The sequence below is a fragment of the Symsagittifera roscoffensis genome, chromosome 10 (assembly GCF_963678635.1).
Source record: "Symsagittifera roscoffensis chromosome 10, txSymRosc1.1, whole genome shotgun sequence".
Taxonomy (NCBI): domain Eukaryota; kingdom Metazoa; phylum Xenacoelomorpha; order Acoela; family Convolutidae; genus Symsagittifera; species Symsagittifera roscoffensis.
The window spans coordinates 28537344-28564578 of NC_087071.1; the positions used below are offsets into that span (position 1 = coordinate 28537344).

General features: G+C 35.4%; 1 protein-coding gene across 1 annotated transcript in view; it reads left to right on the plus strand.

Annotated features, from left to right (window-relative positions):
• LOC134855024 (uncharacterized) overlaps positions 1-27235 on the plus strand; it is a 93966-nt gene that overhangs the window by 38300 nt on the left and 28431 nt on the right. The window contains exons 4-8 of the mRNA XM_063871404.1: positions 163-531; positions 4039-4243; positions 9721-9825; positions 18428-18654; positions 22288-22623. Of these exons, the coding sequence (XP_063727474.1) occupies positions 163-531; positions 4039-4243; positions 9721-9825; positions 18428-18654; positions 22288-22623 (1242 nt within the window). The remainder of the gene's footprint in view (positions 1-162; positions 532-4038; positions 4244-9720; positions 9826-18427; positions 18655-22287; positions 22624-27235) is intronic.

Genomic DNA, 27235 nt, shown 5'->3' on the forward strand with positions numbered 1-27235 from the left:
AAAATGGATATCTTAAAATAGTACAAAAGAGGGACCCTTTGGGCCAGCAGGGGGTCGAACTCCTCAGGTAAGAGAGCGTCCGCTCCCGCTCTCTTCCTAAATCCACTGGTGTTCAAACTTACTGGATTTAATATTCAGTTGATTTGAAGGTTATGTTTTCAGAACCGAACCCAATCTACCCGAGTACAGTAAACAGGACATATTATTTCACACAATCAAACCAGTTGTGGGTACCTTACTTGAAGATAAAATGGCCCGCCTTGGAAGAACCTACGTGCCCCCATACAAGATTCTTCAAGGATTTCGACAATGTTGGCACCGATGTTGATGACGGCGTAATTCGATTTGAAGACTACGAAAATTTTTTGAACATTTTCGACGTCGAAGCCATGAAGATTAATCGGCTGGACACTTACAACGTGACGCTGCGCAGGATATTCTCAGACGGCGCTGCATACTTTGGACAAGGCGCACTGTCGACTATTTCGGGGGAAATAGAGTCCATTTCATCATTCTTCTCCGTTTCTCGAAGTATGAAATCTTTTTTGTCTATTTCGTTTTGTTACGACCACCAAGATTTTTGTAATTGGGTGTTTTTTTTAAACTTCATAACTTTTTTGTTTTATCAACTTTTTTGTCTTATCAATTCATTTGTTTTTGGCAACTTTATAATCGTCGGTTTAACTTGTACGGACCTACTACTATATGTCTGTGACTGCAAAACGGGTATGTGGAGACTGTGTTTTAGTATAATACCCGCACCGAGTGCCCATGGATTCTAATCGATTATAATGGATTTCCGAGACAGAAAAAATCTATTATAATCCATTACAGATGTAAAATTCAGACCACGAAGTCGATTATATTGCCATTATAATCGATTATTTTTGAAAAAAATCTATTATAATCCATGATTTTTGTCACTGAAATCGAAATTTTTTGCCAAGATAATCCATTATAAACGATGAAATTTGCAAAATGTATGCCATGCGTCTTTCACTAAATGCCATGTATCAACGTCATCTCTACCCCTCAATCATTTTTAACTCCCCTCCAACAAAAGGGGTCGGGTAAACTGGGGGTGGTACGGTTGCGGTAAAAAAAACAGTAAAATGAAGTGTTAAACTGCGATGAAATAAAAAAGTAGAGACAAAAAAATATACATTTTATCGTGAAAAGTAAAATTTTATGAAACGTAATGCGTAGCAACTGCTCTAAACAGGAAATGAGATAACTTCAAAAAAAATGTTAATTTCATGAATAACCCCTTCGAAAAAATCCATAATAATCGATTATAATGGGTTTTATTGGCATAAAAATTTTTAGGATTATAATTCAATTTTAGTGGATTCTAATCGATTATAATGGATTATATTGACAAACAAAATATTAGGATTATAAACCATTTTATTTTGAATGGATTATAATCGATTACTTTGTCATTTTATAGATACTAACCGTATTATGACAATTTACTCGATTCTGATCCATGGGCGCTCATACGCGAAGGACCGAATGCGGGAAAACAAAAATCAACCAATCAAAAGAAAGTGAACATCTCCAGGGACTGAATTTTGAGATTGAGCGAATATAAAAACGGCAGAATTATGCAAAAGTTTCAAGCTGCCATTGACAGCCCCCGAATTGGAACAAATTTTATAGTTATAAAAGAAGCAAAAAATAGCTTCATTTAATTCATTTCAAAGAATGGCAATTGTTTCTTTGTGAAAACTGATTTTCGGCTAGTTTTATTTTCCGTCTTGCGCTCACGAGTTTTTCGCTCATTCGGTCCTTCGCGCATGATAAAAGCCCCCATTATAGGCCACACAAATCATATTAAACAATTAGAGTAAAAGAAAAAGCCGTCATTTTTTCCAATATTCTGACATGAATTGTCAGTCTTGCGATATAAGCAAAAAAGCGGGACAATCATATAAAAATTCTTCAGGCTATGGCACATTGTTCATAATAAATAATAATGACATCTGATGAAAAAGGCAATTATAATGACAATTAAAATGACAAGTTAGAGATAGTGATTCAGCTATTGTCTTAATTATTATGGCGACCAAAATACTGCCCGAACAATAACATAGAAGAAGCTGGCAAACAAAATTGATTGTTTTTGTACTCAACCTTTTGTCCCATTCTATTGTACTCGAAACTCGAGAAAATGATACGATATATAATTATATATATAGATATATATATTTTTTTCTTGCTTTTTATTGCTTCTAAATAAAACAACGATTTTTCCTTGCATCTAAATTGGTTTCGAAACAAACTAAGATTTTTTTTTGAAACACGATAAACTTTAGAGTAATTGGTTAACCTGAACACCATATCTTTATTTTAAAAAATGGTATTTCTAGGATTAGGTGAAGTTTGTTTCTCGGCTACTACCATTGTTATAAAACACTCCCAGCTAGCTTCCTCCATTTTTTAAAAAACATTCTTGGCTTTGTTAGAACCTATGAAAGCAAAACTGCTCTTCTGTTCTGAATTTGAACATAATGAAACCCATATGTCCTTTCTTCATGCTTCCTTGGTACAGGTCCATATCTATTACTTTGCAAATCCCAAATGTTTAACTGTATATATATATATATATATATATATATATATATATATATATATATATATATATATATATAGCAAAACAAACAACAAACAATCAAAGATAGAGATTTGTTTTCACCAACTCAGTTTCAGAAAAAGTTCACACGGAATAATTTGAAGCAAAAAAGATCAAAAATTAAAATTGATTTGTAACAGCAGCTCACTTTTAGATAAATCCCTGAAAAAGGAAAGTAGAGGTTATCCATAGTTTCATAGTAGGATATTCAAAATATTTAGCTGTTTATCTTACTACAATTGATGAAACGCCTATTTTGATTCCAAGAAGCAAATAAGATATGAGGTTAGAACCTGTTTTTCTAAACGCAAGTTAAGTTCTTCAGCTAAATTAAACGGAGTTTTGGTACAGTGCCCATTACATTTTACATACTGATAACAAAAAATGCATGAATAAAAACTCTCTTTCTTGATAAAGGGCATATTGTTTTGAACGGAGAGTTTCATATCCATGTTGGTCCTGAAAACAAATTCTGCGTTCAATCATTGCACAATTTTGTTTATGCAAACTTCTCAAAATTTTTTATGCGAAATTCGAAAAAAGATTAGAAGTTTTATTGAGAAGCATTTTTGATTAAAAAATTTATACTCTACGACAAAAAGCAGCTTTTGTTTGCGTCAAATTGATTATCGAAAAAACTTTAAAAAATTTCCAAAGCAGTTAAATGGTTCCGAATGTAAACGCTTTATATTATCAAGCTCTACAACAAAATTTAAAGCCTACTTTAAAATAGGCTTCTTTCGTAGCCTTGTTATGTTCTCCCTGGGCGGAGGTACTCAATTCATATTTCGACTTTCACATTTAAGCACATTTCAGTGCTCGACTAAAAAAGAATAGTCAAGACAGGGACTTGGGTCGAGCAAAAAATCGAACCATACCTCGTGCACAGTCGAGCATTCGGTCAAAACATACGTCGAGCATGGTTGAGTACGTTCAAGCACGGTCGAAACAATCCTCGAGTACGGTCGAAAAACACCAATTTTCCCGAGTTTTCGAGTCAAAAGGAAAAATTTCTTTCACATAATTTTTCAGCATAGTTTTTCATATTTTTGACTCAAAATGCAACCTAGAATTTCAAAAGGTGGAAAAAATTAGTTAAATTGCAAATAATTTTAATCATTTCATTCTTATACAAAGTCATCATAAGATATTAACCAAAAAGCATAAATTTGAAAGTTTAAATTTGGATAACTCGTGTTGTTTGAAATTCATAACATATACAAGTTTGGTCAAACATTTCTTGCTTGGGTCGATTACGGTGGAGCATCTTTTCAGTCGAGACTGTCGAAACATAAATGAGCACCTCGACCCCGTTATATTCTGATTCTCTATAAAAATTTTAAAGAAAGCCTTCTGATTCTAACTATTCGATTGAACTTCCTTTAAACTCAAGGTTTTTCCAGGTCCAATTTGTTGGGTGGGCACATGCTATGAGAGCGAGAGTAGCCAACAGTGTTCGGCCAGATTCTCAACTGCATCATCTAATGACTTCACACAAACTGACTGGCTGCCTATAATGGGAAATACTGGAGTGTGCTTTGTAATACTGGTATACACAGAAGACACTCGCATCCTAGATTATCCCAAGAAGAATTACTTAGGGATTATGTCAGTTACAAGTTCAAGTTTACCATCTAAGTTATTCATTTCAACTCACTGAGATTTTGAAAAACAAAAGGAAAAATCCCTTGTAATTTCTTAAGTATGCAAGGGTTTTACGCAATCTTTGTAGCCTTTTCTTTGTTCATTTTGAAAAAGAAAAAACGTTGTTTCAAGATAACTTAAGTGTTAGGTACCACACACAAACACTTCAATTAAAATCACCTATCTGAAATTTGGCAAAATAAAAAGAGGTTAATCTTACCTTAAACTTGTTTTGAATTTATATGAAAAAATATTTAGGGTAATTTTAGCCTAGTTTTAGTTAAAATGGATTAAGGTAAAACCAAAACACAACTAACAGATTTTGTCACAAAATCAGAATTTCGTTAAATGCCGTTTATGATACCGACTTTCGAAGAAAGGGACAGAAAATTTGTGCTAGGGGTGTTTTTTTATCCTGACAAATTTGGATTTTTAACTAGCCAATTTTGACGGATTTTTGTGAAATCATTCGTCGAAAAGTCTTGTTGTCCTGAGCTCAAACTAAACGAAAAAAATCTCTGATTATTTTTTGTAAAGTTATGGGGATTTTAAGACTGCCAATATGCCCAATGTTGTACATTTAACGCGCGATATATTTTGTGCTATTAACTCTTAAGCGGAGATTTAATCTGTCTTCTTAGAAATTGTTCCAAATTGAAAGTCAAGCTAGTTAGTCTATTCAAAATTTTGCTTTCTGTAAAATATATCATTTTTCTCTTAAACTGGATAGATAGCTCTAGGAAGATGATTTTCAAAAAATCTCAAATTCTATATATATATTTTTCTAAATCTTCATTGTTTTTTTTCCGTAGACTTTAAAAGGCATTCGGAACTCTCAAAAATTCGCCCTGATACAAGCAGTCTTTTTTATTTTAGCTTTGTTTTCAACCCTTAAAAAAGCTAAAATTTAAGACAAAGAATAACACTTTTAAGATTCTCTGCTATCCCATTCTTCCCAGTAATCTATTCGTAACTGTATCCAACTGTTTTTTGCAATTGCCCGTAATCATGAGGACCAACATGTAAATTTGAGAAAGATTTGATGTCTAGGTTCCATGACAAATTACCCTATTCCAATCTACCGAGTTGACTCCCTCGGTTTAAGGTCGTCTGCGATAACAGGCTCCAATTTTTTTATAGTGTCCTACCATCTGTTGGCAAACACGCAACACGTTGGCGCGACCACTTTTGTGCAGTTTTTAATCCGTCTCAAACTTAGGCGGAGGGTAGATCGGCGTAAGTAGATTGGCGTAGGGTAGATTGGCCTTGGGTAAATTGTTATGTGGGTAGAATGGCGTAGAGTAGTATGGTACCGGGTGTGTTGGAATAGGGCAGATTGACCTGCAACAGATGTAGGTTTTGTTTCAATTTTCGGGATGCATTTTTGGAGCAATTTGATTCCAACTAAGTTATGTTCTATATGCAAAAAATTTTATGAAAAATAAAATTACCGGAAAAAGACTTATAACAACCATTTTGCATATTTAAATTTAAATAATTAGAAAAACTTAGAAAAATTTAAAGATTTGAAGTCATTTACCACTACCCAAGTACGTATTAACTTATTTTTAAGGACCATAAAGTTATATCCAAGAGCGACTATCCAAGAAAGTTATACCCCTTCAAGTATTATTTTGCGACTTCCCTTTTCGGCCAACCGACCATAAATTTTCTCTGAAGGCAAAAAACGCAATTTTTTATCCAAAAAGTGCCTATTTACACCTATTTTTGGCCTATTTACAAACAATTCCCTGAGGGGCAGATATTTTGGTCAAAATGGCGTGCTTATAGAGTTCTGGGAATGCTTGGAAAGTTAATTTGATCGCCCAAAACATAAAAGGAAAATCCGCCCCTATTGAAAAGTTTTTAGATGCACCACCGTACCCTTGACAATTAAAGCGTGTCAACCCTTAAAAATGCTTTAAAACTTTAAAATGTTAATTTACCTTAAAAGTTTGCATCAAAACGTAGAAAATTTTACTTTTAGGTAATTTGTTTCAAATTAATTTTTATAAGTTAAACTATTTTTTAATTTGCCTCAAGTTAGAAACCAAGGTATTTATCTCTTAACGGCTAAGGTAAAAACTCCGATTAAAAAAACACTTCATTTTTTTTAAGTAAAGTTTTTTTTTTGATTTTAAATACGAAACTAAGGTACATAATTCTCAACTGCCAAGATAAAAACGCTATTTACTGACGCTATTTATAAAAACGCAATTTTACTGAAAAAAAACGGTTCAGGTTTTAACCTTGACTTTTTTTTGAACGAAGTTATTTTGAATTAAAAAAATTGTATTATTGGTAAAATAATTACTTTGTTAATGTGAGTTTTGACACTAAATTTAAGTTTTAAAAAATTTTATGGTTTTCTATGTGTGTTAAAAGTCATATAATTTAGTTTTTAATGTACGTATTTGTGAGGTTTCTTATGGTATTTATACTTTTGTTAAGGTGCGTCTACATAAAATTGTGAAAATGCTTCTAGATAGTTTGAGTCGATTTTTTAATGCGTAGGATAAGCCATTAACGATAGCTGCTAATTGATTCGACCAAGTTGTTTTTCTGCTTTTGAAACTACAGTGCTGATTTAAATTAACCGGACAAAACGCGTTCAACTTGAAATTTAAAACCCGTTTATCTCAAATTGAGTTGAGTTTAGGTGAAAACTTATCAATACAAAACTTGCTAAAAATTTTAGCAGAATTAATATGGTGGAATTTGTGTTGCGAAATTCGGGCCTGAAATTTTACCCCAAAAATTGGTCATTTTGGTTTTTCTTAGTTAATCAAAATTAACGCCAAAAATACCCAGTCGATCACAGACATAACTATATCAAAGTGAGCCTATTACGTAGCCCAACAAACTTTAAGAAGGGTATAATCTCCAAAAAAAATTGCAAAGTGTTTAAAAATTGTTTTTAAATAAAAAGTTGGTATTTTATATAGTAAAAACGACCTTTTTTGTCTATCAAACAAAAATAAATTAATTTATACAATATTTTGGAGATTATATCTTTGTTAAAGTTTGTTGGGCTACGTAAGAGGCTCACTTTGATATAATTATGTCTGTGATCGACTGGGTAATTTTGGCGTAAATTTTGATTAATTAAGAAAAGCCAAAATGACCCATTTTTGGGGTAAAATTTTGGGCTCGAATTTCGCAACACACATTACACCATATTAATTCTGCTAAAATTTTAAGCAAGTTTTGTCTTCATAAGTTTTCACCTAAGCTCACCCCAATTTGAGAAAAACGGGTTTTAAGTTTCAAGTTTAACGCGTTTTGTCCGGTTAATTTAAAGCATCACTGTATTTTCTGAACGTTTATGAAAATCTTCTAACCGTTTTGACTGGAATTGGTTGTATTTGAGTATGAGGATTGACTATAAAACGTTCAATTTTGCTTTGTTCCTTCATATATTTTTCAATCGACTCCACCAAAATTGGATTTTGTAGGTTTAGACCTAAATCAATTGTGCTCAAACATCCTCGAACCAATTTAGGTTTACAACAACAGCCCTGAACAAACTTGAGTTCGAGTCATGTTCCCAAATTAATAAAACAATGTCTATTTTGTATTGTTGCCCATGTCAACCTTTGATGTCGAAAATTTACAGTCTTGCGATTGAAAACCCGCTATAGAAAAGTTGTTTCATATCATGAACAAAAGTGAAGTAATTTCGATTGCCGCCAATAAATCTAAAACATAGGCCCAGCGCTCCCCATCTTTTTATTTTTAACGCATTTTTTTCAATTTTTGATGAAATTGTAAATTCACAGTGAATCAAAAAGGCTATAACAAATTGCACCCGACAGATAAATGCAATCAGCTACAATCAGTTGAGGATAGATTTTGTAACCGAGAACGAGAATTTTCAGATAATATTATTCTAAGAGATGATCCAAAACCTATAACACTTTTGAAAAAGCTGTTAGCTCTAACTAAAATGACGTAGACCCATAGAAATTTAACGGTTCCCGCGGTGAGAAAAAATACTTAAAAAGTTTTTTCAGGATGTCGTTTTTTTCAAAAAATGACAACAAAAAATAAACAACATTCAGAAAAATTGCCAATTTGTTTAATTTTTTTGCAGAAGTTTGTTTTTGAAAAATAATTTTTTTAGATATCAAGCTAGCCTTAAAGAACGTTCAAAAAATGATTTTATCGAAATTAAACTAAAAGTTTTGGCGCATCGTTCTCTAATAAACCTGTTTGCTTGCTTTACCCTCTCGAAATTAGACTAAAACTCAACAAAAATTTCACACCGGATGATTATTTGTGGTACCTGACTTTGCGTGGAAAACAAAAAAAATGAAAGAAAAAATTTAAAACACATTCGAGTTTTTAAGTTCCTTTATTGGTCCTTCAGAAAAAAAAATTAATAAATTTAACCTAGAAAAGCTCATAAATCAAAAGCGAAAACACCACGAAACCAAAAAATGCACTGGATAGGCTCAAAGTTTTGAGTACGTTTGTTCCTGGATTCCAGCGATAAGTCTTTGAATATGTTCAAAAGTTTCCGTGAATTCCGAGTACAAATTCCTGTAGCGCGATCTTTGCGGCACATAATTTTCGTTGCGGATTCAGCAACGAGTGAATATAAGTAGTTGTTCCAGATTCCGCAAATTGATGCGAATTCCCCCTACAACTTGTGGATTCCACTTACATTTGCAGATTCCAAGACATCCTAAGTTTACTAAACACATATGTTAATATTTATTTATGGACTCCTCGAACTGTTCCGGGTTCCAAAAGTTTTGTTGATGACTCCTTGTTTTTGGAGCGATTTTGAGCAATACAATGTTTTAGCAGTTTGTCCGTGGAATCCAAAACAGCACAGAAGATTTAAAAAGTAGCATTGTTGCGGATTCGGCAATAATTCAGTTTTTGGCCTGTTGAGGAATCCCCTTAAAATTGACAAAATGCAGTTTGGCATCGCAGTGAAAAAAAATTACTATGCTATATCAATCGAGCCCATCTGACAGTGATTAGCAACACTTGCTTTTAAATGAACAAAATATTTCTTAAAATTTCTATTTTAGAGAACAACCTTAGTACAAAATTCCTTCTAAATTGTTTCGCAACAAAACAATGGTTCAGAAAGGCAGGCTTGAATTATTTTGGTCGATTTGCAGTGAGTTATAAATGACTCGAGCAAAAATGGAGACAAACTTTTTTCGGTCGGGAACATTGAGACAAGCGAGCTAAAGTTGATCTTGATCCAGCCCGTAAAAACTTATTAAAAGTGTCGGGCTATTTCTATTTTTTTGAACTATTTACTCGAAAAGTCGAGAAAATTTTCATAAATTTTTTTAATGTGCCCTTCCCCAGCCCTCGAGAAAATCTTAGATCCGCCCTGCTTATACTTTATACTTTATACCCATGAAATGCATTCATACTTTGCTTAGCTAATTCCTGATTTCACTTTTTTTTTATTTTAGCCAAGAGGATGCAAGACCCTCTGAAACTGTGGATGTTCCCGGAATACCCGATGGAGTTCTGTTCGAAGGTCAATCCAGCTGCTACTATGCCTGCGTCATCGGCATGTGAGCGTTTTTAAGTAGAATTTTACTAACACATTCGAAGAAAAAATGGATCATTTCTGCTCGGTGTAGTTTTTTACCAGACAAATTTTGTTTTGTAAAGCTGCCCTTTATAAAACTCAAATTCAAAAAGATCTTTTACCTGTGGCAATTTTCCGTGAAAAGATATGATCTTGAGAATTGGCAAATAAGTACGAGAATTCAATTAATTGCACCAAATTTGCTTTTCTTCTACTAACGGACAAAACAATCCAAAAAAACTGCTCGTATCAGGGCGAAGCGCTGACTCTTCCGACTTGGAGCCCTTAGTCGTCTTGGAGCAGATTTTCAAAACACCAATTACAAAAATTGATGAAATTTTCAAAAAGAAAGTAATTTTTTTTAGTTTTTTTTTCATTGAAAAAGTCGCCTCAAAGGCTATGCCAAGTACAAAAGAATGGGACCAAGTTAACATCCTCACCCCAAAGCAACTTGGCGGAAAGGATGTTAACTTGGTTCTAAGTGGGAATTTTCAGCCAAAGATGATCAAATATATTGTAGTTTCAAAAATTTTTTATCCGATTGTCTCGATTATCCTGCCTTAATGCAAATTGGAACAACTATGAGCGAACTAAATAGCGGCTTACGTGCTAAAAGCACAAATTTGGCACAAATTGAAAACTTAAAAGCACAAAATGGCTACTTCCAGATCTTATAATTCCACAAAAAATTCACAATTTAAATCATCTGTAAGATAAAAGAAAATCCATCAAAAATCTTCCCGTTTAATTTCCGATTGCCGTTTAGGTTGCCGTTTAAAATATCGATAACCGTTTAAGGTCAATCAAAGTTTTTCAAATCAAAAACTGATAAATTGCAAAAAAAATTTAAAAATTCAAAATTTTGATTTTTTTTCTTCTGAATTTCACGCCCTTTTCAGTGACATTGTCATCCGGTCTGGATCGATAAGTTCAGTATACACATATGTTATTTATATTTTTCATTTTTTATATTAACCTTACTCGGTTGGTCGGTCGGTTGACCTTGATAGGCGTCAAAGATGAACTAGTTATTTTATACCGCTTTTCTTGAGACTCTTTATTTATCGATCCATTCGGATTCAAAAACTAGATATTCATACGCAGAGGTATGACATGGCGCAGCTAGCAGGATATTCAAAAAACCCGATGAATGTTGACCCGTTTTGGGAGAAGGCGTCAGCCGAGCCACCATTAGAGTCGTCCAAGTGGGCAGCAATACTGTAGATGACAGTATTCGCAAAGGACGGAATTGTAGTAAGAAACCTGCTAAGAGCCAAACCACCACTAGTTGAACCCCCAGAACCTATATACTAGATCAAAACACGGTAAAAACGCAGGCATAGAAAAAGAATCGAGATGTTCGAAACCAGGAAAAACGAGTCGGTTGGGAAAACCACGTCATAAAAGCTCGAAAAAAAGGAGTACTATGCAATTCATTACGGTGGGACGAAGCAGACGCGAAATTTGGTAGCGATTTTTTTCTATGTCCAAGGGCAAAAACTAGTCCAACAGAAAAGACCAAGCTTGCAACAACTCACTGTCACCACACAAACCCTAATGACAACGCTTGAAGAAATCGTTCGTTGTTACGATCAGAATCGTAGCCATCGAAAGGTAAAGCTTTATCTGTAGGAAACAAAAGAAATCGGAGAGGCTTGAACAGTTCCATGCGGATCTAGTAGAATTGCCTAGCTTCAGGAGCTGATTGTGGGGACTGCGAAGACGAGTGGGCGAGATACATGTTCACCGCGCATATGAAGAAGGAAAAAATTGCGGAAAAACTATAAACACAAACACGGAGTTCAAAAATTGCATACCAATACGCAATACGCCGGGAAAAAGGAATTGAACACAGTCGCACAATAATTAAACACGTTCGGAGGACAAACTTTAACAACAAAACAAGAGCCGGTACATTACATAAACACACGTGGCCGACATAACTACTCAAACAATAAAATTTCACAAAAAGGCCCGGGAGTTTTCCGCGGTCGACCGTATCCATGTGGAACACAAGAGGACAACAACGGTATACAATCTTGAACATTCAAAAACAAAGTTACAAATGCGGAAACCAATTCTGACAAAATCACCTACAATCTTGCTCGGCAAAGGACAAGATCTTTTCAAAATGCGACAAACGAGGGCATTTTGCAAAGGTCTGTCGTTCCAAAATCGTTAACTACTTAGGAGATCGACATGATCAACAGCAGGAAGAAATTGAAACAGAAAACATGGAAACTGAAATCGATCCCGTGGCGTTTGCTGAGTTCAGTTCAAAAAATGGATGGAACGTTTACCAAATAGACAAATTCTAGGTTATGGCTAATGTCGGATCTTTTGAGATTAAAAACACAACTACTTTGTACGAGGATGATTTAAAAGGCCTCATCGTTAATTTGAAAAGAAACACAGAGGAATTATTCGCTATCGCTGAATCGGGCAGTCCAATGTCATTTCCAAGCGGCGCATACAACCGCACCGCACGTACAACCGAACGACAAGTCAGCACTACTCAAAGGCATCCCACCAGAGGACAATGCTAGAAATCTAGCATGCTACAATGGCGAAACAAAAAATCCGAAAGGAAGATTGATAATAACGGTTGAATCAGAAGGCTGGAAATTCCAGACAGCTCCATTCATTATAGTCGATGACCAAAAAGCGAACATCATAGGAAGAAAGATATTACGGAGAATAAACTTTAAGTCAATCCAGGAAAAGCAAAAACAAAACGTGTTAAATATACGCGAGCAGGAGGAGTCAAACCCAGAGAATAAACCATGGGTCTGAGATAATTTCCAAGAACTCTGTGTCCGTATTGGAAAATCAAAACACCATGTGATGAGAACTCAATTCAGCAAAGATTTCAACCCAATTCAACAAAAAATTCGACGTTTTCCAATACATCTACAAGAACGAGTTGGAGCGGAATTAATCAAGCTAGTGGACCAGAAGCGCATTATCAAGTTAGATAAGTGTTATGATCGACAATTTATCAGCCCAATCGTCATAACAATAAAAAAAGGATCAGACAGTCAAATTAGCGGTAGACTCTAACAAAATAAACAAATTCATCCATAAAAACAAATACCAAATGCCCATTTTTGACTTACTTCTGTCGACAACATCGCACAGGTGGTCAAATCGGACAGATCAAAACAAATGCTATTTTCTACACTCGACCTTCGTTACGCACACTCGCAAATCCCTTTGGATAAGATGACCAGAGAACAATGCAATTTTAACCTTATTGGTGGCAACGCCACCGGGACATATCAATTCCAAACAAGATTCTATGACCTAACGGATATGCCGGCTGAATTTCAAAAAGCAATTGATCTAACTCTTAGGGATTGTACTAATACCTACGCATACTTAGGCCACATATTGATAAAAACAAGAGGGTCTTTGGGTTTGCACCGACAGAAATTACAGGCAGTTCTGACAAAATTAGACGAAGAAAATCTTGCGATATCATTGGATAAATGTAAGTTCGCATGCAAACAGGTTGGGGTTTAACATCAAAAGCGAGGGAACAAAACCCCTTACAAAGAAAACGGAGGCCATTGAAAAGTTATCGCCACCAAAAATTTTTAAACAATTAAAAACTTTATGTGCTCCATACATCATCTTACACGATATATACAAAAATTAGCACAAACAACAGCTGCCTTACCCCCACTGTTAAAAACTACAGAAACATTAAACCACTCGACTGGCAACCAGAGCAAAACACAGCCTTCAATAACATCTACACTGTGAAATTGGAAAATCTGCCCATCTACCACAGGGTTAGGAGCGTCAATAGAACAAAATTCATCAGGAGGTTGGGTAGCCGTAGCCTAAGCATCACGTCTCTTAAAATCCCTCGAGGAAAATATTCCGTAAATGAACTAGAGCTATCAGGGGTCGTGTGGGCAATTGAACATTTTAGTACTATCTCTATGGAAAGCCCTTTACCGTCATTACAGATCATCAAGCTTTAATTAGCGCACTAAATGCGAGTGAACGATCAAAAACAAGTCAGAGCAGGCTAACGCGCTGGATTGATCACCTGATACCATTCCACTTTGACATTAAACATCCTTGCTAGATGCTGGTTCAATTGCTCAATTAACACCTAAACATTCCAAAGATTCCGCAAGCGGTCAATTGCAATCTCACAACCAAATTTAGTTTCAATCAAAACCTGCTCATAACAAGTCAGATCTTCCGCATTCAAAAAAGCTAAAAACTCAGCCAAGCTGCAAAATCTCATCAACGCGATCTCATCAAAGCATACACAAGTCTGACAAGGATGATGAGCCCCAAACAAATGACAAAAGGATTCAAGGGAGTTTTTTTCCCTCAGAGCTAAAAGCAACAGAGCCACGGGGCAGGAAAGAATCAACCTCAAAATGGCAACGCTCAGCGGACCGCGAAGAGAGCCTATCTGACCCGAGATGGCACAAGCGACCCCAAAATCATTAGTTCAAGATGCAAGGGAACTACTATCGACAAAAAACAAGAGGCAAGGACGAAATTCACCAAAATTTTATTTGGAGACGACACCACCTCGGAAAAAACGACAATAATCAACAAACAAAGGGACATCAACACGAGCCGCACATACTGAAACGCCCACGTCAACAATGGATACACAAACCTAGCCCGAGAGGAGGGAAAAGAACGAGGACACAGGAGAAATTTGTTTTAGCCGCGTGGACCCCAACATATCCATGCAAGAAGAAAAGGAGTAAAATCTGTAACTACCGACAAAGACGACAACAACGCAGTTAGAAGCCAGTCACTATATAATCACGCAGGGAATACTCGCAATAGTAGAGAAGGCCACAACGGCCGCAAACACAACAGAAGCGGAGGAGGACACACCACTGTTTCGCCGGAAGTTGAAACGGGAACTAGAAGTAGGATTCATTTCTGCTGCCACAAAGAAGGATAGGAGTTTACTCACCTTATAAACTTCGTTAAAAAGAGAAGCTGAGAAAAATCTTACCGACAATAATGGCACAACATTAGAAACAGACTGCACGATCCAAGATCGGCAGTCAAGTTAGATTTGTGCCAACATGTCTGATTTCCACACATCCACCGATCCATCGTAGAAATGGCTCAAAGCTGCAGACACTGCACGGAGCAAGGTAATAACTTAAAACCCATTATGGGAAAAAACATTCATTCCAAGTGGAACCAGTGGTAGAGTACAACGAAGAGGTTCAACTATATTTCGAGGGCCCTCCCGAATGAACTATATAGGGACGCATACATTTTGGTTGCAATAGATGAATGGTCAAAATTCCCTTTGCAAAAGTTGTTTCGAATACAAGAGCAGATGTTGCCATTAAGTTCATCCAAAGTCTAATAACGGGGTACCTCGAAGATTAAAAGGCGACCAGGCGCAAACATTTAGGACTAAAAAAACCTCCATCTTTTTTTTGCAGTACAAAAATCAGATAGCGACAAATATAAACTACTTTTTGCCCAAGTCGACGATCATAGAGCAATAGGAGTGGTCGAGAGACTGATTCAAACATAAGAACGCAAGTTATCCGTCATGAAAATAGATAAAATAAACACACCATACAAACTCGCTTCCGAGGTGGCAAAGATTGTAAAATTACTAAGAATCACGCCACATGGCGTCACAAAAATTTCACCATTTGAAGCACACATGGGTTGAAAACCAAAAAACTACCTTTCAAATGTGTAACCAAATAAATAAAACAGGGAAAGTGCAAACCATGCATGTTTAAATAGAAAAACCTTACAAAGCCGCCACTACCAGTGGAAAAATTCATGACCTCCAACGGTGGTCTGAAGTATCCATCAGAAGACGGGAACAAAAAATGAAACCACGAATGCCGAAAAATCTTCAGAAAGCAAATTCACCACAACAGCAAGACACAGGTGCAAACTCTAAAACTAGCCAGGGAAAGGTCAAATGTAAGATACAAAGGGGGTACAGGCGACAATAGACAAAATACAAAAAAAACGCATAGACCAGGTGACACGAAAAACATTTACAATAGCAACAAACGTAAATTATCCGAAAACATCGAGCAAAATTTCAAAACCAAAGACGGGAAAGTCCTCACTGCCTACGTTTTTCAGACATTGAGAACCCTAACGCTCCTAAATACACCCGATGTTCAAAGAGGACAAAGAGGCAGGATTACCGGTAAAACTAACTCGACAAAAGAAGAAAACAAGCCAGGTCAACAAGAGCAGCCCAACAAAAAGAAAGGCCAAAGCTACAGGAAAACGAACAGGCGGGCACCCGACACAGAAGTTGCAAACTTCTTGCGGAATGAATTTACAAACAGAGGAGAAGGTTGAAAAGAAACATAATAATACCCGGGAGAAAACAAAATCCAGTGGATCAGATAGCGACGATAATTCGTCAACATGCTCAAGAGACATCGCACCATTGCCTAAGAGCCTAAATCAAAATGTACGCCTCCCACAAAGGCAGCAGTGCCACTTCGAAAACCAATGCGAAACCGCCAGTCGGCGCTCTCGAATGCACTCGGGAATCTTGTCCCGATGAACGCGATAAACACAAACGAAGTCAGAAAAAACTCTTCAATTTGAAATTGACTCGCCGCCAGAAAAGACAAGCAAAGACACCTATCGGAGCCTAAAATCGCTCATACAAGAAACGGGGTTTACTGAGAAGACAGCGGAATATCAAGCATGCGTGAACTTTTTTGAAGCCATTCGCCCAAAAACAAAACAAAACGAAACAGACAGACGTAGTGGACTTAACATCACCAACAAAAGATGGAACGAACAATAACAACAATGAAATCCTATTTGTGAAGCAAAAAAAAAATGATATGAAAGAAGACAAGAAAGAAAAGGAAGACGAACAATTATACGAAGAAGAGGAACATTGAAACAAAGATGGAACACGAGCAGAGGTGTAATGAAACAGAAAAGAGGAATCAAAAGTCCCACGGGGACCAAAAAAACTCAAAAGTTCAAAACATTTTGCTGAGGTTGTCCCGCTGAGGGGGAATGCCATCCGGTCTGGATCGATAAACTCAGTATAAATTTATGTTAATTATATGATTCATATTTTATGTTAACTTTACTCAGTTGGTCGGTCGGTTGACCTTGATAGGCGTCAAACATAAACTGTGTCTGAACTATTGTTCAGTCTTGAATAAATGTTGTCTATCAACTAATTGTTTTACACCGCTTCGGTCGAGACTCTTTGTTAATCAATCCATTCGGATTCGAGAATTAGATATTCATACTTAGAGGTATGACAAACGTTTTGGAAAGTGAATTATTTTGAGTCTATTATCGCATTATTAGAAGCGAATTACCTAACTCACTATTTTTAAACAATTAGTTTGCTGCTTATGTTTAAATAGAAAAATTTTCCGATTGTTGTTTAATTTCAATAAAAAAGTTTTTTTCTGATCAAAAATTTATTGATTTGTTTTGAATTTTTTTTTTATTTAACGCCCTTCACGTTTTTAATGTAGATAGTGACATATTTTGATCCTATTAGCGCATTTTTAGGTGCTTAGTGCTTAACTTAACAATTTTTGAACGATTAAATTGCTGCTTATGTTTAAATAGCTCAAAATAATCCGATTGCCGTTTAAAAACAATCAAAATATTTTTTTTTCGGTCAAAAATTGATTAATCACTAAAAACTCATTTTATAAGTTTTAATTTTGTTTTATTCAATTTTTTTTACCCCTTTAACACTTTTTAAAGTAGAAAGTGACATATTTTAAGTCTATCAGCGCATTATTAGGAGAAATTTGCTTAACTCGATATATTTTTGAGCGATTATTGTGCAGCTTATGTTTAATTAGCACGACATGTACAGCTCATCAAAATGGCTTGTTAAACAGCCGAAATAATCGCAGATTAAAAATTTTAGGCTGATAAGATCCATTTTTAAGGGTTGAATTTGAGTCGTTTATGGAACTAAAAAAAAAATTATTTTTTGCCTCATTTCTGTTTGGAAAGATTTTCTGATGCGATATAATGAAATTCGTGTTACACTTTTCAGCATTTACGTAAAAAACGAGCACGGAAATCCAGAGTTCGATCCCCTGAGAGCGAAAAATTTTCGGCGATAGGGCTGAATAAATAAAGCACCCCGAGCATATATATTCTTCACTTTCTTCGAAAGTCGGGACAATAAAACCACCCAGGCATGAAAATTCCGTCATTTTTGTCGAAAGTCGGATCAATTACAAAAAGATTACAGTTGGAAGCTAAATTTTCTTTTTCATGAAAGCTGTATTATTGTTTGAACAATTATCAGCGAAGAGTGTTCGAAAACCGGGCTAATGACTACTTTAATTTCTTTTAATATTTTTCTAGCCTCTAAAAATTGCATTTTTCTACAGTGTTTTTCTATTAGCTTTTAAATTTTTTTAAATGCTTTTTATGTTTCTAAAAAGAGTTGGCAATATCTCTCAATTACTATTCGTTCCTATAGGCAAAATTCCATTTTCGTAGTTTAGCTCTTTGTTTTTAGTTTTTTTTCTCAATAAGCAGGGTGTTTTTTTCAATTATGACACTTTCTTTTGGTGAATATTCGTTTTGTTTTTCAGTTACAATTTCGCCTTACCGGCGAACAGTTCGGTACTTCCTGTGGTAATCGAGGACCGTCAATGTGCTCAGGCATCTAGAAACTACTGTTGCGATACTGACTGGTGTTTCGATCCGACAACATTCAATGACGCTTCCTCGTCAAGTTTCAACAAACAGTGTATCAACATAATGAGAAGAGAGAACATTGCCGCATGGGAAAACACAAAACTTTGCCTATTCCCAGCGCGTTAGTCAATCATTTTAACACAAAACCAAAAAAAAATTCTGGCCAAAATTTATTTGAACCGTTATTTAGTGAAGAGTATTTAGCCCTGAAAAAAGGTTAATAGTATTAGAATTTTCCAGTGATGATTGCAATTTTGCTGCATTTTTTCCCGTCATGTCAAAACTTTGCTGATTTAGTCTACTTAACATCCTCCCTTTTTTGAAGGGATTGTTCAGTAGACCCATTTAAAAGTATTTAAATAATTAAACGGACAATTTAGATTATACTTAAAATAAGACTTCTTGTTTCAGGGCAATCTATATTGGAGTAGCGTTGGCCTTAAAACGTTGATGAAAGTTTCAAAAAAATTGGGAAACTTTCTAAAAACCATCCCCCTACTCGCTCTGTAAAGTACAAAGTGATATAGTTTGCAGATAGCAAAGTATCAAAAAGACCAAATAGAAACTAAATATACAATTAAATACTAACTAAATATGCAAACTAAATACCAAACTGATATATGGGGCTGAGTGGTTAATAGAAAAGCCCAAGTATTAACCAGTTGCCATATGAGAAGTCGAAAAAACGAAACTGCATCATGGAAGTTCCTGCACTGGAGTTTCATGGGAAAAAATGATTATAATGGATTGTATCGGCAAAAAACTTAACCCATATAATCGATTATCACGACCCATCCAACCATGAAAAAAGATTTTTAGGGGATAGTTTTCGATTATCTTCAATAACTAAAAACCCATTATAATCGATTATTTTGACAATATAGTGATTTTTTAGGCCACCCAAATCCATGAAAATCGATTTTTCTGCAGAAAACTGCAGCTAATTAAAATCTTGTAACATTTGGCAACGTGCTGCAAATTTGGGACGCGAACAAACATGGGATCAAATTAACATCCCCCCTCCAATTAGACCAAGTTAATATCCTCCACCCCAGCGTTCAGTTTAATTTGATCTACTTAGCGCTGCATATAAAATGCTCTATTCTGATTGGCTGAAAATTCGAACTCAGAACCAAGTTAACATCCTCCCCCTAAACTGATATTTTTTTTGGGGGGGGGGGGGGAGGATGTTATCTTGGTACCAAACATGTTCATCCCTTACCTGAAAAACCCAAAAAAAATTGTCGGCCCCTTCTAACCCCAAGCTTACCACCCCCCCTAACTTATCCATTCGCTTTTTACACCTACCGCCCCCTACCCCCACCATCTACCCTGCCACCACCACCTCATCTACACCTCCTTTCCCCCCACACCCGCTTTGGGAGGGGGTATTTAATGGTTGAAGGCTGTCGGGGGGGATGTTAAACGGAACACCTCTCCCTACTTGAGAGAGCTCAGGCGTTTAGGCCACCGCCACCGTGTGGGGGGAGGGGGTTTTGCAGATAACTGGTCTTTTTATACACCAGTTATCGAAAGTATGGGGCTGTCGAAACCGGGGATGTAGTTCGCTTTTTACAGTACGCCTCTGCCAAATGTGGGCGAAAAGTTGAAAGGATCGATTTTTCTCCAGATTTTTACAAGTGCGCCCATGTAACCAGCACCCATTAAACTTTGACTCACTTGCAAAAGCTCACCTTGCAAATAACAGTGCTAGGGTACGCGGGATCTGCACAATCGGGTACGCCTCTGCACTGAATGGTTGACTAAACCAAAAAACTGGGTTGAAGTCGTCTTTAATGAAAAAAAATTTATTCTTGACGGAAACCGGTGTTCTTGGATGGAGGAAATTTATCAAGTTCACCTCAGTAAACGTCAATGTGGGGATGGTTCCCTAATGGTCTGGGGTATGATTTTTTCGATCGGTCACATATTTGACAAAACGGTATCTGGTCGAATAAATTCAGACACCTACATCAAGCTTATGAAAGACACTGCCATCCTTTTAAGAAGAGACATTCTCCCCGATGGTTTCGTTCTGCAACAATACAATTGTAGTATTCATGTTTCAAAAAAAGTTTGGACTTTCTTGAGGAGACGGGAATTGAGCTTCTACGTTGGCCCAGCAGGAGCCCGGACCTCAACATTTTAGAAAACGTGTGGAGCATGTTGAGTTCAAAAAATTATGATGATCCGCAACCAAAAAATAAACAAGAACTGGAAAAAAGAGTTTTGACGCCTTAGATTACATGAACTCGCATCTTTCTGAATATGTTAAAACTATATTATCATCTTTGTATAGCCCTTTTTTATCATGTGTTACAATAAATGGAAATAAAATTGCTTCCTGACTTTTTTTTTGAAGTTTCTGTAGTAAAATGGTACGAAAAAATGTGACGCACAAGTTGGCAGTTTTTTTATGATTCCCTTCGACCAAAAATATTTTTCTTAGCTTACTTAAATCACTATAATGACCAGATTTTGACCAAATTTTGACCAAATGCGTTTTTAGGTTTTTTTTTGAAAAATTTTGACAAAAAAGCTTTTTTTGTTGGCGCGCGATCCTTCTTAAAATTGATAAAGTTTACAAAATCAGTCAGGCAAAAATTTTTAAAATTCAGAAAACCAGTCAGCCTTATATGGATATCTCAAAATAGTACAAAGGTAGTACCCTTTGGAACGGCAGGGGATCGACTCCCTGATCAAAAGGAGCACCCGGGCCCCGTCCCCCCTAAAACCGCAGGTGGTTGCAGGTGTAATAATTCTTAAAATTTGACTTCAGTATAGGAAAATTTTTCTGGTGAATTAGAAAACCACTGTCCAAAATTTCTTGTTAAGAAGTAGAATTTTGTCTGAAGAATCAAAACAACTTATAGTACAAAATTGTGAAGACTTTCGATTTTTCCTGAATAACTTTCAAAAAGAAATTTGACCTTTCCGGAAGACTTTTCAAAAATAAATTCAACTGATCAGACACAAGAAAGCGCTTTAACATCAAGGCTAGATGTTATCCGCTTTTTTTTTTCAAAATTTCCAAAGCATGCGATCCAAAAACTTCAACTTCCAGGGAGAAACAAAATTAAACACTTAAAAACCGCTGAGTAGTTTAAATTTACAACAAATCAACCTATCAATACAGTTTGACTTGTTTCAAAGTTTCATCTATTGATGACTTGTCTCAAAAACTTTAAACAAAAATGTAAGCTATCTAAATACATTTTCGCGAATCAATCAATGTTTCAAGATCATTTATAACTTAAAAAAACTCTTCAAAAATGTCAAAGCAAAGCTTCATCGCTTGACAAACTTGAAATTTTCTGAAACAAGGTAAGCTGGCAAAATAAACTTGAAAAAATTCAAAAAACTATTGCTTAATGGCTGGTTTCAGAAAGCTAACTTTTTGCTAACCAAATTCAGCTGCCAAATGTTTGTGGCGCACCGATAGTGATGGTGCCCAGCGTACGGTTGCCTTTTTCAAATCGTAAGTGCACTGTTATTTGCAAGGTGAGCTTTTGCAAGTGAGTCAAAGTTTAATGGGTGCTGGTTACATGGGCGCTTTTGTAAAAATCTTGAGAAAAATCGATCCTTTCAAGTTTTCGCCCACATTTGGCATGGCGATCAATTTAATTTTTGCGAACAGAAGTAGCTATAATAACACAAAAAACAACTATGAAAACAGAGTTTTTGAAATGTGGGGAGGGGGTAGTTGAAAAGAGCCAAAAACAATGTATGTTTTTAATGAGTATGTTTGTTGCAGCCACTCACTTTGTTCTGTATCACTTTGAAAACGGGGATGTAATGGGAGCAGAAGTCCACTTCACAATTCACCCGGACATACCACAATTCACTTCAATCAATATGCAACTGTTCAACTCGTCCAATTCCTCGACTACAGCCATAGACGAAGTTACATGCACAAGTGCTTTACCTTTCGAGGGTGGACACAGTTACTTCTGTGAGTTGCAGAATCTGCAGCCCAGTACGGTTTATTATGTCAAACTACAAGGGTACAATTCGGATGCTGATGATTTGGTCAGTGGAGGAGCTAGCACAGGTCTGACAGCATGGTCCCATTTTGAACGAGTAGAAACAGGTATATTTCAAAAATCTAAGCATCATTGAACGTGCACAAACTTTCGACTCATGCATTGACTCAATAGTCCCAAGCAGGCGTGGATCTAAGAGTTTCTCGAGAGGGGGGGGGGGGCTGATTTTCAAAAAAAAATTTGAAAATTTTGTCGACCTTTTTTATTGTGGTCTTGCAGATCCCTATAAAGTTCCTAATTTGACCAAACTTTCTGCGCCGCAGGCTAATTTTTTTTTTAAAAAGGCCAAAAACGGCGTTTTTAGGCACTTTTTGGAAAATGTTGACCAAAAAATAGCGTTTTTTTGGTGCGCTCCCCCCTCAAAATTAGTATATATTGGCGCCGAAAGCGCCTCTTGAAAATTTTTAGAGTCCGTCACCAAAAAGCGATATTTCAAAGGGATATAAAAAGGGGGTATTTTCCGAGCTATCTTAAACCAACATAGGCACTCTGTTTTGACATTTTTTTTTGTGTTTCTGAGCAATTTTTTTAAACGCTTTGACCAACAAATTGCGTTTTTCCGGCGCGCGCTTCCCTCTATGTTAGTATAGATTGGTCAAATTCCTCAGGGAGAGGAGGCGTCCACCTCTCTTTCCTCTTCCAAAAACATCGACCCTAGTTTTCCCTCTTGACTTAAAACCACCCATTCAAAGACGCCCTGAGCCAAGTTCTTCTATGAATAATTTTGTCCGTCCAGTGGGTCAAGAAAAATCAGTGTTGTCAAATAGGTCGGACTGGGTTCAAGACAATCAGTTTATATAAAGTGTATATCAAGTGTATATCAAGTGTATATCATTTTTGAATGACCAGCTCAGATATTCCGGATAATTAAATATATGTTTCATCATTGGATAAAATTATGAAAAAAGTATTTACAAAAGTTAATCTATTTTTGATGATGAAATGAGCATTTTGATCAAAAAATAATGTATACACTTTATAATGCAGTTTTCGAGCTGCTTTTACTAATGTTTGTTCCACCCAAAATCATTTAAAAAAAACTCAGAAAAAACTTGTCATTGTTACAACGATCGAAGAAAGTGACTAGAGTGTTTAAGCTCGGTTTTTTTTCTCCAGACAAATTTTGACTTTTTAGCTAGCCATTTCGACGGAATTTTGTATACAATCTGAAGAGTGCTGATGTTTGAAGTTCAAATTTGAAAAAGTATTTTGCCTGTGACAATTTTTTTCTCGGAAAATTGTCAATTTGAAAATTCTGGAATAATCAACACGCAATCTTTTTCCTGCTATCAATGCGTTCCCGGGTGGAAGATGAAAGTAACTTTGGTGTTAAAAAAATTCCAGAGAAAACAAGAAATTGAGGTAAATTTTTTTCTCTCCTCTGATTGCAAACAACTCGCGTTTGTGCTCAATTAAACACATTGAAAAAAATCAAAGATCACAAGCAAATTCATTTTTTTATATGCTAAGATGAACCTATATCTCTAAAAACAGGCAATTTTTCTCAATAATTAAACTTTTCTGAGTATAAACTTGGAAGCCATGAACAAAAAGTTACGTATTTTGTATAAAATTCTCTGTCAAAATCTAAATATTAACTTAAATAGTAAGAGGCACCAATTGGAACCTGATCTAAACTACATTTTATGATTGGATAATTTAGATATTTTACCAATGTAAAGTATTTAATATTAACCAATCATGATCCATCTAACTAACAACCCACTTATTTGTAAGTGCTGAAGTTACTTGTAATTTCAGCACCAGAGAGATTTGAATTTAACTTAGAAATTAGTTGGACTCTCCCGAGCACTTCAGCAACCGCAATAAACCAGTATACCCTAGATCTATTGAGCCTAGCAGAGACTAGTTAAACAACCTGAGACTAGATAGTATAAGAGTAAGATTAGGATCGGTATTAGACTAAGAAGTTGCACGAATCTATCCGGCCGAAAATAAGATAGCGTGACGAGCAGACGGTGTACCCTATCCGAAATTACTCTATGAGTTAACCAACTCGGTCCTAACTCATCTGGTGCGACCATAAGTCTCGAACAAGACCTTAATAGCTTAGAATTAACCAAAATAGATTAGAAATTAGACAAAAACATTTAGAAAATGTTATACGACAATAATTTAATCGAAATGTCTCTACGACTCAATAGATCAGAGCCAATATTCCGAACCATAACAGAACTACCCGGAATTGGAAGAAGACCTCGAACCAGAGACGACATACGACAAAGTAGAAATTTGCCATATAGCTATATGATAGTTCGGCAAAAACCAGAACAAACTTTTGTATTTAGAATACTACTAGCAATGAATTTAGATTTTCATTTGCAAACATAAAACCTTGAAGTTAATCTTCAAAATCATTACAGGCGCTAAACAAAATTATTAATATACAATAACGATTGATAAAAAGATCTAAGATCGTTTTCCTAAAACTCTGCAGTAATATACAAAACATGTTTGAAAAATATTTATTGAAAAAAAAAAAATAAATAAATAAAAATTAGTAGCATGACAATAAATGGTTAGTAATCATAAATCATCCTGTTGTTCCAGCTCCATCACCTAAAACATAACAGCAATCATAAATCCACTAATATCATCAAAACACTAAATCTTTCCTTTACACACATTTAAAATTTTATAAAAACTTAAATTCACTTAATTTTAAAACCAGATCATCAAGGCTTATCCTTGGATCTTAAATCATTTTCTACTTAATTAAATTTCAAATTTGATCATCAAGGCTTATCCTTGGATCAAACAGAACAACTTTGTTCTCCCCCACCCACTTAATTAGTGTCTAACGACCTCAAACGTCGATTCACTACCCAACCCTTCCTAAAGACCTAAGACTAATAGAAATTTTTAAACAAAACTAATCATTCAAATTAGGATAAACAGTGAAGAACTTCGGTTATTCATCCTTCACTTGACCCCCCCTCTTACCAGACCCAGGATAAATCTTAGACTTAGTAAGTTTAAAATAGTATCTAACGAACTACTCGCGTTCTAATTATACCTGAACCTTGTGGATCGATTTACTATTCTCCAACCCTTGAACACAATCACTACCCCTAAGTAAGATTAAGTAAGTTAACACCTTAACTTATACTAGCCACGAGAAAGTAAAAAATCATTCTTCGGAATCGATATACTTTTCTCTCCAACCCTGAACAAACAGACCCAGGTTAAGCTAACCAAAAAATCGTAAGAACTAACAGTTTAAGAAAATAGAAATCATTTAACAACCTTTTGCATCCGTCATCCTAAACCTTATGTCATTTAAAAACCTAGGAAATAAACAAACAATCGTTTTACACAATTGTGAAATAGATAACAAAAAATACGACCTTGTAATCACACCTCATACACAAACAGTAGGATACATTCGAACAAAACGACAAACACTAAAGCGAAAAATAATAACGAAACAAAGACAAATAACACGAAAAAGATTTTCAAAAAATCGAAACGCATTTTCAGAATCAGAAACCAACAGTTTAGACGAACTTTACAAACTAAAAGAATCAATAGATAAAAATTGCCCACTTCACGATCAATTATATTTTTCTGACTCAGAAACAACTTCAAATTCATCAAAAAGAGGAAAAAGAAGAATAAAAAAGCAGTATAAACACAAACCAGTACATTTATACAATTGGAATCAACCAATTCGACACATTAATAATTACATATTAACAGTCATCAAACGAAAAAATGAGCTCAACGCACACCCCAGGTGAAGAAAGTCCAGATGATGATGAAATCTTTCCTTTTATAGTAGATGCAACCACTGATAGAGGACAGCATATCTTTTGCAAAAATTTACTATTAAATTTATTTGAACCCGGAATTAGTCCATGTAAAACAGAGTTCCCAGATGTAAAAATCAAAAGACAAATCATAGACCACTACTTAAAAGATATATGCAACATAACACAACAGTATGGAATCTACTCCATAGAATTCACCTCACCAAACCATAATAATAGAAAATATACAATTCAAACAGACGATCTTGATTTAGAATTTTCAAAAGTTTTTTCAGAATATATAAAAAGCATCCAATATCAAAACTCACAAAGAGCAAACTCCATATTCACCAATGAAGTTTTCGCAATAATATATAGTTATATTTCGATATTAGAAAACGAAATCCCAATAACAAATGTCTCACCGACAGAAACATCCAAACATTTGAAAGTACGACATGAAATCACACTACTCTCTAGTTATTTAAACATCATTAAAGAAAATTTCACGAAAGACGACGTTTCACAACATACAAAACACGATCTACAAAAAATTTTGGCATGGTTCATAATAGATTATTTCACACACAATATTGATTTAATTGCACAAGCAAGAAAAAATTTTAGACCCCAAAACTCGAACGATGATACCGCTATCACAGAACAATCAGATTATGTTTCGGACCCCGAATGGTCTCATCCCGCATTTATAAGCTTCCCACAATCAATCTCAAGTCAAGCAATAAGTACGATATCTTACATAAGAGATTATGTAAAAGTAATACCATTAACCATTGATGCAACACCATTAAACTATAATACATTTTTGCCCGATACACAAAATAATAGTTTAAACTCTACAGTTATACACAATGAAAACCTCAATGGA